This window comes from Loxodonta africana, chromosome 14 (genome assembly GCF_030014295.1).
Source record: "Loxodonta africana isolate mLoxAfr1 chromosome 14, mLoxAfr1.hap2, whole genome shotgun sequence".
Classification (NCBI taxonomy): domain Eukaryota; kingdom Metazoa; phylum Chordata; class Mammalia; order Proboscidea; family Elephantidae; genus Loxodonta; species Loxodonta africana.
The window spans coordinates 18,651,504-18,669,592 of NC_087355.1; the positions used below are offsets into that span (position 1 = coordinate 18,651,504).

General features: G+C 37.8%; 1 protein-coding gene across 1 annotated transcript in view; it reads left to right on the forward strand.

Moving 5' to 3' along the window:
• Nucleotides 1-16,424, forward strand: part of PREX2 (phosphatidylinositol-3,4,5-trisphosphate dependent Rac exchange factor 2) — a 342,394-nt gene extending 325,970 nt beyond the window's left edge. Inside the window, exons 38-39 of the mRNA XM_003408339.4 lie at nt 10,048-10,150; nt 15,933-16,424. Of these exons, the coding sequence (XP_003408387.4) occupies nt 10,048-10,150; nt 15,933-16,004 (175 nt within the window). The 3' untranslated portion in view covers nt 16,005-16,424. The remainder of the gene's footprint in view (nt 1-10,047; nt 10,151-15,932) is intronic.
• Nucleotides 16,425-18,089: the final 1,665 nt, after the last annotated feature.

Genomic DNA, 18,089 nt, shown 5'->3' on the forward strand with positions numbered 1-18,089 from the left:
GAGGTAGACCCTCAATGAGATGGATTGACACAGTGACTGCAACAATGGGCTCAAGCATAGTAATGATTGTGGCATGGCGCAGGACTGGACAGTGTTTTGTTTTGTGGTAAAAAGGGTCGCTATGAGTCAGAACCAACTCAAGGGCACCTAACAATAACAACAACACAATGCATTTATCCCTTTACCAAATTTATTCAAAGAGTGAACACCTTTTGAGAAAATGAGTAGCAAATGAAGAGTATAAATAAGCAGATCTCATCTTTTAGAAGTATACATGTAATACTATTGGCACAGAGTAGGAATTCATGAATGCTTACTGAGTCCCAGGAACTAGACCAGGATCTAGGAAGACTATATTCAATACAGATACCAGTCCAGCTTATTTGAGATCTATGAGTCACAGTCATTTCCATTTATATATATAGTTAGGTAATTGGAGCGTTGTGATGTAGGAATTCCAGGAGTATTTTTGTTGCCCACTGTGCAGACTCACCCAGTAGTGAAAAGGAGACAAAGCCAGAGGATGGACTGTGATATGCCTATATCCTGAGGCATCCAGGACTGGAAGTAAGTGATCAGTCATGCTAGAAAAAAGGCAACGATGATGGTAGTGATGCTACCAGTGGTAATACTGTTAATGAAAATTGGTAATATTTGTTGAAACTTACTTCATGGTATACCCTGTGCTAAATACTAAACATGAATTATCTCATGTACTCCTGAAAACAACACTCTGAGATGGATGTTATTGTTCAACTCAATTTACAGATGTAGACACAAAATTTAAGATATTTAAGTCACTTGCCCAAGGCTACACGATTATTATCAAAGGCAGGATTTCAGTGCAGGAAGTTCGCTTACAGTATTCACATTCTTAGCCCCTATACCTTTCAGTAAGGTATGTGACTTAGACCAGGGCATATGAGTTCACACAACAGAGGGAGCAGTGTACGGTAAGGCCTGGAACTATGAGAGTTGTTCATATCAAACAGCTATAATTGGTATTGTTGAAGTGTGGAGTAAAATTGAGGAAAAATAGCAATCACAGTGCAAAGACCTTGAATTTCACGTTAAGGAATGGGAAGCCATTCCAGTGTCTGCCTTATCATCTGATTTCTAAAAGATCACCTTGATTATGGGGGAAGAACAGTGGGAAGAGGCAAGATAGACAGAGGCAGAGCCAGGTGGCACCAGTCTAGGCAAGAGATGATATTAGCAGCGGTGCTAGAGAGGAAAGATTTGAGTGATAATAATAAGTATGAAATTAATAAATGTGAAAGGTACTGGAGTAGGTACGTTAGCATACAGAACTACACATATGCATTAATCTCTTGTTTAACGGGTTTAATTTAATGGCTTAGAGGCTTGTAAAATTTCTTGGTTTGGAGGTGAAACACAGTGGTTAATCATAAATTGCTAAACAAAGATTTTAAGGGAAGCAAGAATTTTAATCCTGACCAACCCGCTCAGAGAAGATTTTCTAAAAATGGGAAGGTTGAAGACACTAAAAAAAAGAACGAAAGAAAGAAACCATTATACAATAAGCCTTTAAGAAATGAAATAATTCCTGCATCTACTTTCCATCAACTCTTTTCTCATCAAGGTCAGTGTTAATGGAGAATCTCTGGCATATTTGTTTCATACAGATGCTTGTTTCCGTCATAGCTGAATAAAATGAGATCATGAGAAAAGCACGTGGAAGAGGTAGAGGCATTTGGAAGCTGAGCCCTGTCTCTTACTTTTTTTCCTACAGGTAAAAATGTATCTGTAGCTCAAAGGTTTTTAAACTCACCTGCCTTAGGCTTCCCGGGACGGAAGTTCAGATGATGCTCCAGAGCGTATAAAATCCGGCGAGCAGCAGTGCCTTCCATGTGTCGTAAAAAGCTCCTGTGTATAAAGAGCCCTGTGCAAATAGCAGTAGTAGCTGCTGATGACCCAGCTTAACGCACCGACTTAGTTCTCTTGCTGTTGAAATAGTCATTATTCCTCTTCAGAGTGTGAGCCCCGCCCAGGTAGCTTCAGCTTAGCAAAGCGTCACAGAGAAACATAGCTGATTAAATCCTTAATAACTTGTTCACAGTCATCACTTGAACAAGGTCAGGGACCTGGCTTTTAATTAAAGGAAACAAAGAAGGTTCTCATAAAAGGAGGAGAAATGATTTCATGTTTAAGATTTACACCTGTAAGATTCTATATGCAAACCTATAGCTATAAAGACCAAGGCCATCAAGTCAGTTCCGACTCATGACAACCCCATGTGTTTTGGGAGTAGAACTGTGCTCCACAGGGTTTTCAACAGCTGATTTTTTAGTAGATCACCAGGCCTTTCTTCCCAGCCTCTGGCTGGACTCGAATCTCCAACCTTTTGGTTAACAGCCAAGCTCATTAATCATTTGCACCACCCAGGGACTCCATAGCTATATGAAGACATTATCATGTGAAGAATATTATCAAAATCCTCAGTTTCCCGTACTGTCCTAATACATAGACACTGAGTAATTCATTGTCCCTGAGAGAATTCTTTCTTGTTTCCAGGACTAAAGGTAGCATTATGGTTATAAGTGAAGGTGAAATGAAATGATCCCATGGAATCCCGTCTACAAGACAAAATCAGACTGTGATTTTATAGAATTCTCTGCTGGGGAAAAACTTGCTGGTTTCAAAATTAAGAAATGTTTATTTCCCCTTATATTTACCTCCTACAAAATCAAATTAACCTCCACATCAATACAAGTGAATCCAAACCAGTTTCAACATTTAGCCAGTTTATAGAGATAGTCGGGGGCTGTGTCTAATGCTGCCATTTCCCCAGTTGGTCACTTGTTGTTTGCCACGAGGTCCATTACACTCAGAGAACCCCAACACATGTCCTCAGACTTTGGGTGTGCTTGCCAAATCTCACATTTGCCAAAAGGAAATTATTCTGCTAATTACACTGTACGAGCGCTCATAAAAAAAGAACGTACTTATCCAAGTGATTTAGTTCTGTTATTATTGCACAAAATAGTTAAAATCGCTGCTCGAGTAACTTTTGAAGTCTCAACATGAGTCATTTATTTCATGGATCGCTAAATTCAGTGACTCCAGTGATTTTGTTTTTTAGGGATAAATTTTATTTGGAGTGGAGTGTGCAATATTATTGAGAAGTGCAATAAAATTTGTTCACTGTTCGGTCCAACTCTCAATTTAAAAATAAAAAAAAAAGGAAGTAAAAACAAAGTACCTCTTACTGAAGGTTGAATTTTTCTATTTTTAATAATTTAATATTTTTCACCTCAAAATCTACATGTCAATTTATCACAAACTGTTGTGATAAATTGTTGGAGATCTTTATTACACTACTTTTTCAAGTATTTAATGTGTCAGGTTATAGCTAGACTCCAAATAAAAAAAAACTTTGGGATTGCCCCAAAAGATAGCAATATAATGATTAACTACCAAGTAAGACATCAGAGTTCCTAACAGTGAGCATGCTGGGAATTAACAAATAAATCTACTGCAGGAAAACAAAGCTCAAAACCATAAACCTCATATTGTTTTGTTTTCCAGGTCACTTTGATTGTAAGTTACTTCATTGCCCTTGTGGCCCAAAAGAGGTCATGCGTCTCCCCAGGTGTTCAATTTAATGTGTTTCAGCGCTTGGGAGGTTGGCTTCCTTGTTCAGTACAATTTGAATCAACATTAAATGAGGCAGTACATCTCTGGAGGTTTGGAAATGTAATTAGAATAAAACTAATGTTTTTGTCTGTGATCATAGTAAATGGCCAAGTATGTAGATGGTCCTTTGGTTTCTAGAATATATTATTGTTTAATTTATTATAGAAGGGTCGTAAATCATTTCTGAGAATTAACAGGTAAGAAAGTGCTCTAAGTAAAATAGTAAGTCTTTAAAAGTGAATTGATTATAGCGCAATAGATACAAGTAATACATGGTTGAAATCCAGTGTTTTCACTTAAACCAATTTAGAAAACTAAACATGTGTCTTCAAAATGAGACTTTTAAGGTAGTCGAGGGTGAAGTTTGGATCTTCATTGTTTTTTTAACCACCGTCTTCAAGAAATAGTGCCTAGCAAACTCTACAGTTTGACATATAAAATAAACCTGATGTCCAGATTTAGTTGGGACAAATGCATGAGATAAAGTTCAAAAAGAGTCATATCAGCAAGGGCCAGCTCCTAGTCAGGTGAACTCTGATCAAATCCCAATTTATCAAAAGAAATATTGGTGGAAGTTTGAATTTTCTTCATCTAATTATTGTAATTTTATGATATCATGATCTTATAAAGAGGAGCCCTGGTCGTATAACGGTTAAGCCATCAGCTGCTAACGAAAAGGTTGGCGGTTCGAACTCACCCGGCAGCTCCACAGGAGAAAGACTTGGTGAGTCTTCTATAAACATTACAGGGTAGGAAACCCTATGGGGCAGTTCTGCTCTATTACATGGGCCACTATGAGTCGAAATCAACACCACAGCACCTAAAAACAGGAACAACAACAAATATAAAAGAAATTCCACAGCGTTACTTTAATGCCTCCTTATAATAAGAAGGAATATAAAGGACCTTTTAGAATAGTTAAAATACAATGGGTTTGAGAAATTGGTTTACAAAAACTCAGGTTTCTTAGATTTCCCAAATAATGTGTCTCCTATATTGAGGCTCATGTAAACAAACTTATGCTGTAAACTTACAGCAGAGAGGTGGACATGGTGTTATCAAGTGCATGGTTGAGCAATGGCACTTGTCAATTCTGGCCATCTTTCAGGTGCCTTATGAGGCCGGTGCACCTGCTGACTCATTTCAGATGTGAGAAAATGGAGGCTAAGGGAATACAAATAACCTGGCCAATTAAACCCTGTTGTCTCTGGTTGTGAAACCTGTGTTAAAAGCCAGTATTCTGCATACAGAAAGAGGTTTTAAGATATTTTGAAAGTGGTGAAGGACAGAAAAAAAGACAACTAGATATCCCAGATTTGGGAAGAGTTTATGCTGATCACAAGCAGAAAGAAGTTCTGTGTAGGGTGTTATAGGTTACAGCCTGGGGAGATGGGGATAGGTTATAGCCTGGGGAGATGGGATGGAAAATGGGAGAGCAGTTGGTAGAAAATCTTGACACCAGAATGAAGAGTTTGCTTTTACACATGTTGCCATTGGAAAGCAACTGATGATGCTTTGAATACAGTATTGATAGAATGTCAATATTGGGTACTTAGTGAACTACTTTGATAATTTGCTTAACAAACATTTGTGTTGCATAGGGCTACTGTGAGTCGGAATCAACTCGATGGCAGTGGGCTTGGTGTTGGTTTTTTATTATGTAATGTGGGTATGGTTTTGTGTTTTTATTATATAATGTAAATTGTGTCAACTAGAGAAATAAATGAGTAGGAACCCACTCACTCCCAAACTCCTTGTGTGTTTGGCCATGTTGGCATGTTACATGTCTGACCTCACCTCCTTCTCCTCTCCATGTTCTCCAGCACATTGAACGTGGTACTTGTTCTTGAACAGTCTAAACAAGCATTAGCCTCAGGGTTTTTGCACTTGCCCTCCCTGGAGCGGTCTTCCCCAAAACAGTACTGCCCTCTGCATTCTATCCTGTTCACTTTCTATTCCTGTACCCCAGTTGTTTTTCTCGATAGCACTTATCACCATTAGATATTATGTATTTTCTTACCTTTCTTCTCTAAAGGGAAAGGACTTGGTTCTGTTCACTGCTCCATCCCAGCACAGTGCAAAAATGAAGAATTTTGGAGTCAGAAGTTAAATGCCGTCTTCGAGAAGGAATAAAGTATCGCAAATACAAAATAGGAATGAATGTTAATATTTATTTAGAATGATAGAAACAACACATTACAGAGCTTAATATGCTGATAAATACAAGCATTATAAAATCTAGAAAAAATATCAGTCTTGCTACTTACTTGCCTGACTCACCTCTACTTTCCTAAATTTTTTGTTGACATACTCTTTGATTGCCTCTTCAAATTGAAATGATTTTGTAATATAATTTTCTATACAGAGAATAGAAACCCTGGTGGCATAATGATTAAGTGCTATGGCTGCTAACCAAAAGGTTGGCCGTTCAAATCTACCAGTCGCTCCTTGGAAACTCAAGGGGGCAGTTCTCATTAAGGGTTTTCCTTGTTTTTGCTTACTCTGCGTCTCCGAACATGATATCCTTTTCTGTTATTTGACGTTTCCTGATGATGTGTGTGGCTGTGCATGAGGCTCCTTGGCCAGGAGCTAAACCTGAAATCTCCTGCATGAAAGGCGAGAATTCTACCGCTGAACCCCCGCTACCCCCGATAAATACAAAGAAGGCACTCAAAAAATATCTGTTAAATGAGTAAATAGAAAAGTGCTTCTTTCTGTCTCTTCCATGTTGTTATGTGCTGTCAAGTCAATTCCAACTCTTAGCGACCCCAAGTGACAGAATTGAACTGCCGCATAGCATTTTCTAGGCTGTAATCTTTATGGGAGCAGATCACCAGATTTTGCCCCTGTGGAGTGGCTGAGTGGGTTCAAACCACCAACCTTTTGGTTAGCAGCTGAGCACTTAGACATTGCACCACTCAAGGCTCCAGTCTCTTTCATGGTATTGCTAAATCAAAGTGCCTTTTGAATTAAATAGGACCCATTAGCCACAGGTTGTTTATAATATTAATACTATGCCAAATGCCTGGTTGATGTGGGATCTATTCCCAATACAAAATATGTCAAGACAATTTATTAATCATAAACCCAGATATATGAACCCTTTCCTTTTTGTTCCTATGGGGAAATTAACAATTTCTTTATAATTTCGCAGCCCTGTCAAGTGAGCTTCCTCGAGAGTGTTCTCTAAGCAAAGAAACTTTCTTCACTGTATATAATGTATTTGTGTTTTTGTGAAGGACAAAAGCTGCTCTGTCGCATTCATTTTATTATATTTGTGATCCCTAGAGAAAAAGTTGTCTGACCTTTTTAAACAATGCTGCAGTTAGAGCTGAAAAATTAAAGGGTCATATTTTCCAGGATGGAATAAAAAGGTAGATTTTTATGTTAATTTGAATGTTAATTTAACTCAAATGTGAAAACGTCCCGGGTAGTGCAAACCATTAATGCACTTGGCTGCTGACTGAAAGGTTGGAGTGTTGAGTCCACCCAGTCACACCTCAGAAGAAAAGTCTGGTGGTCTACTTCTGAAAACTCAGCCCCTGAAAACCCTGTGGAGCAGAGCTCTGCTCTGAACACACATGGCATCACCATGAGCCAGAGTCGACTCCATGGTGACTGGTAACATGAAAGCAGAAATAGTACTAGAAAGGAGCTTGGGGGACCAGGCAAGAAACCTGCATTTAATGGGATTGTTTAGGATTCCTGGCCTTCTGGGAGCTTGCTTCTCTCTCTTGCCCAGGTTAACAAAGCAGTCTCACTGTTAATCAGAGAAAAGAAGTGCCTATAAAATGCAGTGACCTCCTACAAAATCCGACTCTGACTATACATTTATGCACCACTGAAAACCCATGTGCTAGTTTCTGCATCCAAATCTCTCGGAGAATGCCGAAATCAAAATGTTTCTTGCAAATGCTGAATTTCTCTACTCGACATTCAGATTGAGATCCTTGAGAGAAGATAAAAAGCTGTGAGGCAAATAATGGCATATTGACCTCAGAGTTGTGGATTTACTGCTAGCATTTCTTTCACATGCTTAACTTAGGATAATGGCGTTTTGTGATGCTGTGAATGGAAAAACTAGGCCTGTTTTGGAGCCATCAAATGTGGATAAAATATAGGCAGTATTTCCTACATTTACATGGCTGTCTTCTTAAAATTCTCAGTCTTTTTTTTTTTTCTTTTATTTCAAATTAATCTTGAGACCTAATTGGATTATACACAGAAGTTAGTATGAAAAGGCAAGGAGAGACGCAGCCATCTTTGTGTGACATGCTGGGGAAAGAAGAGAAATGCATATCCGTTCTAAGGTACATTTTCATGTTAGGCAATTCATTCTAAAGAAGTGACTCTTTGAGGTACCCTGTCAAAGAGGATGATAATGGCCACATTGATTTCCTGAACTCAGTAAAATCTTTCAAGATCCCTGGCGGAAAATTCACTACTGTACTCGTGTTTACTACAGCTTGAAATAGGGTGAAATGAATCAGTTTTCAAGGATTAAGAAAATGCGTGAAAATTATGGGCTGCCTGTTAAAAACCCTTCTCAGTGGGTAAGTATTTGTTAGTAGGAGAGTGGGACAAGCGGGGTTTTTAGGAATACTCAGACATATTTCAATGCGATTAGAAAAAGATTAAGTTTTTTTTTTTTTCTTCCATTCAGCTTGTGCAATGAGTATTATTGACTAAAATGTTAGGATCAATAAAAACTTAAAATTGGAGTCGAGGAGACTTCAAAGAGGAGAAGAAGGTTATGGTCTGTGAAGTAAGCTGGCAATTCAATGTTTTGTAAAAAATTGATGTTTTAAGGATGAGCTGTCAGTCATTTTTCTTGGCATTTGGTGGTGTATACTCTTCTACAGCCTGCATGTACGTGGAAAGCCACGATACGTGCTGGTACCAGATTCCTGCACTACGTGTTCGTGAACATTCTGTACTGTGAGAAGCTAATTATAAAGCTTTAGTCCATCTGAGTATGTGTTATTAATGCTTTCAAAGAGGCCCCTGTAATGCTAATGAGAAGTTGCTTTTCAAGTGACTTAACACCCAGTGGAATTCAGCATGTTTCTCCCTAAAATGCAAGTATATATAATAATGCAGTTGCACTATGCCAGGTTTTGTCTAATATTACAACAGTCATGTTTTAAGTCCACCACATGTATTAGATTTCCCTAGTACAGACTCATAACCACGGATGATGTTTAGATATCCCTTGCATATAAGCAATTGCATTGTAGAGCTTATGTTTGTGATTAAAAATGCTAGACAGACACATGAGTAAAACACCAAATCACAGGGAGGTAAATGTAGAAATGGAGAAAAGGTTCATCATAAAACATCAAAAAATAGAAATGAAATAAAACCAAATTCATCAATTTTAGGAAAAACTTCTGAGAGTAAAGACATTTTTATAAAATGAATGCAAAAACCAATTCAAAGACCAAAAAAAAAAAAAAAAAAAAACCCACACTGGTTGCCATTGAGCCAATTCCAACTCATGGCAACCCTGTGTGTTACAGAATAGAGCTGAGCTCCACAGGGGTTTCTTGGCTGTAATCTTTCCGAAAGCAGACTTCCTGATCTATCTTCTGAGTTGCCCCTGGGTGGGTTAACTGCCAATCTTTAGGTTAGTAGTCAAGTAAACTATTTGTACCACCCAGGGACCTTAATTCAGATACCAGCAACTGAAAATATGAAAAAATAAAACTAGGCTCTAATGGATACTATAGAGAAAAATATAGAAGAACACAAAAGAAGTGCCTTAAAAAAAAAAGAGAACGATAAAGGAAGAAGGCTCACCAGCCACTGGTTTCTAGTTAAAATACTTTTCTTGGGGCTACTCTGGGCACCACATTCCTATGTATCTAAAAGTTCCTTTGGAAATTTTTAGAAGTAGTCTTTTAAGTCAGATCCAAGACACACCTATATTTATTTATTTAATCAGTTCTGTTCTTTGTGAATAACGTTTTCACTGTTTCAACTTATAAGCTATTTGGGAATGGATCAGTATAAATCTGCTAACTACCAATATGTATCCATGAAATAGATATTGTAAATTTATTTCTTCTAAATCACGAAAAACATTAGTAAAGAATAATATCTAATAATAAAATGTATTGTAACTCTGGTTATTAAATTTTCTATGTATAAGCTCCTCTCATAAGCATGGTTCTTGAAGGGTTTGCTTTAAATTTAAATCTCTAATGGATGACCCCAGTAGTGTACCTTTATAATCTGTTTTTAAATGGGTATTCTATATAGAAAAAACAGTGAGTCATCATCTAGTCGCTTTAATTTAGGTCGGCACTTTCTTATTCTGAGTTTAGTAACCCAAACTGTCTTCAAGAGTTAATGAGAACCAGTAGATTTAACTGGCTTTACTTTGCATAGGTGCACCCTGAGCGTGACGCTGGAGCAGGCCATCATTCTGGCCAGAAGCCACGGGCTGCCTCCTCGCTACATCATGCAAGCCACTGATGTGATGCGGAAGCAGGTGAGTCTCATGCACATCATGTTGCAGGAGTTGGATTACGGGACCTGGATTTAAAGGCTCTTTGCTCAGGTGTTTGACAAGTGTCTGGATGTGACAGGCACTTTCCTAAGTTCAGTCATGAACAAGAAACATTCCCAGGGAAGAAGACATACAGGCACCTAAATGAGGAGTGTCCAAGAAATTAAGACAACTCTGGAAAAAGGAATGTCTATGAGGGGACATTGGTGGTTCACTGTTGACTGGTTCCATTCCCAACTGGTGCACCTGAAATGCTGCCACCATCTGTTAGCAGAGGCTTACCTGTTACTATGATGCTGAACTGGTTTCAGAGGAGCTTCTAGACTAACATGGAATAGAACAAAAGACCTGGCAGTCTACTTTCTGACAATCAGCCAGTGAAAACCCTATGGATCACAACAGTCTGATCTGCAACCTATCCTGAGAATGGTACGGGACCGGGCAGCATTTCATTCTATTGTGCATGGGGTTTGCCGTGAGCCAGGAGCCGACTTGATAGCAGCTAACAACTACAACAGCAAACTGTAACCTGGAGGAGGCATGGGAGTTGGCCAGGCAAAATAAGTCAGGAGTGAATTTTTGGCTTATGTAAAGGACAAAATAAGAGGAAATATGGCATTTTCTGGGAATTGCAGGTGTTTTAATAAGACTGGGAGAATAGATTGGGGGCAGAGGAGAGGACAAGGAGAAGAGGAAAGAATTGAGGCCTCTACTTGCCTCTGGGGCTCTCAAAGGGACTTGTTTGCCATGCTAAGAAGTATGTTGTTCTGAGGATACAACACATACCTAAAATTTTACTTTAGAGAGTGAATAACAGACCTTGGACTGTCTTTAGGTCACTGAGACAGTAAGAACATAGTCTGATAAAATGGAATATAGTTTCTATACAATAACCCAAATAGTATTTTATGTGTGGTAGTTTCGTTTTTAACCCTTAAAAATTCCGTAAGAAAACATCAAAAGTGCAGTAACCTCTGATTCACTGATAACTAGGAAGTTGTGCTTAATCTAATAGAAAAGACACTTAATCTAATGGAAAAGATATTTAGCCTAGTAGAAAAGACATTTAATCTAGTAAAAAAACAAAAGAAGTTGAAAGACATCAATTTTGTTTTCTTCTGTCACCTTTCCTTGGCCTAGCAGAGAAAATTCGTTCATCAAATTTCCCTGCTAGCTGAGTTGGTTTGAATTGCTCAATAGTAGTGAGTGATTTAATTTTTAAAATATGATTTTATAGTTATGACTATTTTATTTATGAAAGGCTTAGTGTATCACTCTTAGACAAACATATAAATTCCTTTGGGCTTGCTCCCAGGATTACACTCGAGAATGTACACCAAAACAGTAAAAAAAAAAAATCAACTGAATCAGTCATAAGTGAGGCCAGCACCAACTTATGGTCTGAAATGCAAAGGTCAAGTACAGTAAATGCATATGCATAGTTGTTTGGAGTTAGGAACCCAGAAGCTGAAGACTGAAAATCACCGTCTCAGAAGGTCCAAGTGAAATTTGCTTTGTAAAGGTTAAATCCACCAGAAGCCTAAGACTCGCTGTGGCCCAGCTGGCAAAGGGCAAACACAAATGCAAATTGTCAGCAGGTTGAGGAAGGATTTTTAGAATGGACATACAAATTATGTTTTTAAAAATAGATAAAAGTAAATTTATGATTACCTGTATCAGGTTTGGGATGGTGGGTGCTAATACATGTGGAAAGAGATACACCTTTTTCTTTGTTTAATTCTGCTGCTATTAGAGTTAGTCTGCAGTAGAATTTGAAGGAGCTGTCTCAGAATTATGGTTTAATCCCAAGAAAAAGATACTGATAGTAACCTTTTTTAAGAGTATTTCACTAAGAGGGTCCTATAGGGTCTCTATAAGTCAGAATAGACTTGATAGCAGTGGGTTTGGTTTTTTCAGTATTATATGTTAAGATATTTGGGGAAGTTAATGAATAATATTTTATAACAGTTTTAGTTTTGTTTTAGCAACAAGAAGCTTCTCCAGTGTTTTTCTTATTTATAATGCCAGTATAATTTTTATGTACAGATCTTATGCTTACTTTTTATAAAGTTGTTGTCTTAATTCACTGGTTCAATTAGAATGAAAGATAGACTATAGAAAGGAAGGGTACTATATCCCTTGCATTTTTGGGGTAAAGATTATGTAACCTTAGGCATCACTAATATGATCTGATTAATAAAAGACTTCAGGTAGAAATAGTCATTTACATTATAGACTTCAGATTTCCTCCCCTATACGTTATACATTCTGTGTTTCCTTTGGAGCCCTGGAGGCGCAGTGTTTAAGAGCTCAGGCTGCTAACCAAAAGGTCAGCAGTTTGAATCTACCAGTTGCTTCTTGGAAACCCCATGGGACAGTTCTACTCTGTCCTATAGGGTCGCTATGAGTCAGAATTGACCCGAACGCAGCAGGTAATGGCCAACATTTCCTTTGGTGGAAATCTATTCAAAAATTCCTTTTTGATCTTTTTAATAATAACTCAAGGTCTTCTAGCTTTTTATCTGCAGTATCAGGACATCATCCTAGGCATTAAAAAACAAAGACGTGTGCAGTGCGGTCCTTTCCTAGTCTAGTGGTGAACACACATGTAAGTAAAACACCATGATACAGGCACCAAGAAGCCAGTGCTCTAAGAGGTGTACAAGCTCAGTACATGACGACCTACAACAGGGAGCAATAGATGAATAAACCGTGTGCCCCTCAATGGCTGGGACCCTGGGTCCTTTTCATTTTGGTATCACAGGTTCACAGAATAGTACCTAGTACAGAGTATATGCTAAGAAAATATTTGTTCAGTGAATTAGTTCCTATTGGGATAACTGGAAAAGGGCTTCATGAAGAAAGTGAATATGTGATAGTGGCTAAGAGCTCAGACACTTAAACTAGGGGGCCTGAGTTTGCATACCAACAACAGTGTTTACTAGCTCTGTGATTTGGGGCATGATTCTTAGTTTTTTAGGGATTTTCCTCATTATTAAAACAGATAATAATAGTACTTGCCTCCAAGTGTTGAATTTTAGGAGGATTAAATAAATCAGTACATTTAATGCACTTAAAACAATATCTGATATAGTAAATGACCAATTAATTATTAGGTAACTAAGATGATATTTGATATGGGCCTTGGAGGATAAATATGATGCCAACAGGTGGAAGAGCACAGAGAGTGTTCAGGTAGAGGAACCAACATGAAATGCAAGTAGCTGGGGTGTTGAGTACATGAAGGATAATATAGTTGAATTCGGAATGGAATGTGCCAATGGATGTGCTCACCATGCTGAGTATCATCATTTTTATTTAACATTATTTAAGCAAGTAAAAATGATTCTATAAATTACTTAATGGGATATTACGAGAGTAAAGACAAAAAAGAGTTGTACAAAATACAGTACTCTAGTTATTTAATCTATTTCTCACAGGGGTGTTTAGAAATTATAAAACTACTTATTGTGTATACTAGGATTGACTAAATAAATAAATATATTGTAAATAATGAGCACCACATTTCTCACTGTCTGAGAAACATAAGGAAAGGGGGAAAGGCTAGAATGAACTCTGTGGTTCTGGACTAGAATTAGAGATATTAGTTTGGATGGATGGATGGATGGATGGGTGGGTGGGTGGGTGGGTGGGTGGACGCATGGACGGACAGATGATCAGATAGATGTAGAAACAATATACATGTGTGAATGTGTGCATGTGAATAAAACAGTTCTGTAGAGAGGGCCTAGAAGCAATTATATAGTATCAAATTATCTCCCCCAAGATATTTATTAATTACAAAAAGACACCAACTTAACCAAGTGATCAGATTTAATTTTCACACCAGTAATAAGAAATATTGACATCTTGTACCCCTGATATGATACACTGAGAAAGACACAGCATCACTTACATGGTTTTCTTGCCAAAAATGTATCTACTAATGAGACATACCCAAATTGAGAGACATTCTGTAAAATAATGACCAGTACTCGTCAAAAGTGTCAAGGTCATGAAAGGCAAGGAAAACCTATGAAACTGTCACACATTGGAGAATACCAAGGAGACGTGACAACTAAATGCAATGTGGGATTCCAGATTGGATCCTGGAAAGGAAAGGGGCATTAATGGGGAAAAAAGTCGCCAAATTTGAATAAGGTGAATAATTTACTCAACAATATTTTACCTCAAGTAGTTTCTTGGTTTTGCTAATTTATACTATGGTTGAATAAATAGTCAACATTAAGAAAAGTTGGGCAAAGTATATCAACTCTCTGTTCTATTTTTATAAGTCTAAAATTATTTCAAAATACAGTTTTTTTTTTCTTAAAGTGCTTAATGGCAATTGCAAACTTATTTCCCACCTGTTTTTTGCTACTCCCTTTCACCCTGTTTGCTTTCCTTTCTTTGGTCCATCTTAGAGAATATATTCTTTTATTTTCTCTTCCTTTTCTCTCTTCTCTCCCTACGTCAGAATTTGGTAGTAGGAGGGAAAGTTTCAAAGTTTCTTTTCTTCTTCTTTTAATATTTTATTGTATTTTTGGTGAAAACACACATAACCAAGCAGTTCCCCATTCAACAATTTCTACGACTGTTGGTCAGTGACATTGGTTACAGTCTTCACACAGTGTCAGCATTCTCATTATTTCCATTCTGGTTGTTCTGTTCCCATTAACTTAGTCTCACTGCCCCCCAACATTCTCATCTATGCTTTAAAGTAACCATTGACCATTTGATTTCAAATAGACATATTTTTCAAAAGAGTGTAGTACTCAACGGTAACATTCTTTGCTTTTTGAGCTAATCTGCTATTTAGTTAAGAAGTGATTTCAAGAGATAGCTCTGGTTCAAGGTTTGAAGAGTATCTCAAGGATCAGTTTCGTGAACAACTCACCTTCAGCTTTCCCAGCCCAAAACCCTGGTGTTTGGTCCTATGGATTAAATGATTATCATTAGTAACTGAACAATGATTATAATTTGATCCGTGAATTCAACTGATTGTTAAGACTTTTTCATTGCTAAGGTAAATTGTCTTCGTACTCTGAATTTAAGGCAGAATTCTTACATTCAGAGATCCTTGTGGATGTGACTTGTCTAGAAATTGCTTTAGAAATATTTAAGAAAATAGTTTCTTGCTAAATACTACTAAGTTTAAAATAGCTAACTATTCAGCTGATAAAACAAGTGTGTGAGGGTGAAAGAACGGGGGCTGTGTTTTAGGAAAGTGGCAACACAGAGCAGTTATTTGAAGCCTCATTTCCTAATTTCCTTGTTTTAAGTATTTGTTCTAGGAATAAAGACCTAGATATGATAGCAAACGGGAAGCTGTTATTTTAAACTTATTTTTAATGATTTAGGTGGTTTTAGAAATACGTATTAATCCTTTTCAGGAATACATCAAAAGCATATTTTGATTCTTACAAATGTTAATTTTAAGATGTCCAGATGGTGGTTTCTCTCTTCTTCCTCATTTAGTCCTGCTTGTTGTTAAATGGAGCCCTGGGGGCGTAGTGGTTAAAAGCTACAGGTGCTACCCAAAGAGCTGGCAGTTGGAATCCACCAGGCACTCCTTGGAAACCCTCTAGGGCAGTTCTACTCTGTCCTATAGGGTCGCTAGAAGTCAGAATCGACTCAAGGGCAACAGGTTTGGTTTTGATATTAAATACATTGTTGGAATCAGTATTCTAAATTCAAATGTTAATCGTATGTTAAATAATTGCTAACACAATGTAGAACTAAAAGTAATTTTCCTTACTTTCAGGGAGCAAGAGTTCAGAACACAGCAAAGAATTTGGGAGTCAGAGACCGGACCCCGCAGTCTGCTCCAAGGTAAGCCTGTTCCCAGGTCTGTTCATTTCTAGAAGGGTTTGCCAGCATTTTCCAGGCAGTGTCACTAAAAGCTAATGCAACTGTTCCAGGATATGCCCAGTGTAGAACTCATTATAATAATGGAAATTGCTCTTGTAAACACCCTGTGGCTAAATGTGATTAGGCATAAATGCCCTAGAATTAAATGAAGTCTTAGGTGAAGCAAACTTAGAGGTAGCAGATAGAAGTCTTGACATTATTTGATTTTACAAATTCCATCATGAGTTCAAAAACAATAGTCCACACAAGTACTACTAAAATTTGTAATTTAGTTATGTAAAGCTACAAAAAGCCACTTTTATTTACATCTTTATGACGTTGCATATGCTATTCCTTCTGACATGTTTGCCTTGCTCATCTGTGTCTGGAAGAGAAACTCCTACTTAACCACAAAACCCGACTCAGATGTCATTTCTTCCTTGAAGTCTTCCCTGATTTTCCTCCATTCTGCATACTACCTTAGCATCTTGTATATTCATCTGTTATACCCCTTATCATGTTGAATTGCAATATATTATTACACGTCGCTTTGCCCAACTTTAACAAGAATTCTTTAGAGGCAGGGAATAAGTTTTTCAGGTTCTACTCATTGCTCAGCATAGTACCTACACAGTACACTCAGATATCTGAACTGATTTCAGGAACGTGTGAGTGAATAAATGAGTCAATGAGCTTTTTGTTCATTATCATACCAAATATTCACAGTTCACACATAATTATAAGGAAGGACTCCAGTCTACCTTTAAAACAAATGCTCATAGGAACAGGCATCAAAGAAATACCATTGGTTTCATTTCCCTGGTGACATTAGGGTCCGCAGTCATCTATCTTGAAGTGGGGCAAAGCTAAATAAATTTTTACGTTTAATTGTTTTTATTCATTTGCATTTTAACAACAAGTAGGCTCTCCCAACCACTGTCAGAGACAGGGCACTCTTATTTGTTTATATTTACAAAACAGTTACCAGAGTGACGATGATGACTGCAGCATTTATGAAGTTATATTTCTTTTTTTATTGTGTTTTAGGTGAAAGTTTACAGAGCAAATTAGTTTCTCGTTCAAAAATTTATACACGAATTGTTCTGTGACATTGGTTGCAATTCCCCCAATGTGTTAGCACTCTCCCCCTTTCCTGTTCCACCCTGGGTTTTCCATGTCCATTCAACCCATTTTTCTGTCCCTTCCTACCTTCTTCTCTTTGTTTTTGGACAGATGTTGCCCACTTGGTCTCGATACTTGATTGAACTAAGAGGCACATTCCTCACGTCTTATCGTTTGTTTTATAGGCCTGTCTAATTTCTGGCTGAAAGGTGGACTTCAGGAGTGCCTTTAGTCCTGAGTTAGCAGGGTGTCTGGGGGCCATAGTCTCAGAGGTCCCTCCAGTCTCTGTCAGACCAGTAAGTCTGGTCTTTTTTTGTGAATTTGTAATTTTGCTGAAAAATTTTCTCCCATTCTGTCCAGAAGCCTCTATTGTGATTGCTATCAGAACAGTCACTGGTAGTAGCTGGGCACCATCTAGATCTTCTAGGCTCAAGCTGGTGGAGGCTGTGGTTCATGTGATCCATTAGTCCTTTGGACTAATATTTTCCTTGTGTCTTTGATTTTCTTCATTTTCTTTTGCTCCGAATGTGATGGGACCAATAGATATATTTGAGATGACCGATTGCAAGCTTTTAAGATCCCAGACACCACTCACCAAAGTAGGATGTAGAACATTTTCTTTATGAACTGTGTTATGCCAATTGACCTAGATGTCCCCCGAGACCATGGTCCCCAGCCCTCAGCCCCAGTAACTCGATCCTTCAAGGTGTTTGGATATGTCTGGGAAGCTTGTATGGCTTTGCCTTGATCAAGTTGTGCTGACTTCCCCTGTATTGTGTGTTGTCTTTCCCTTCACCAAAGTTAACACTTGCGTACTATCTAGTTAGTGATTTCTCCTCCCCAACCCTTCCCTCCCTCATAACCATCAAGGATTGTTTTTTTCTGTGTGCAAACCTTTTCTTTAGTTTTTATAGTAGTGGTCTCATACAATATTTGTGAAGTTATACTT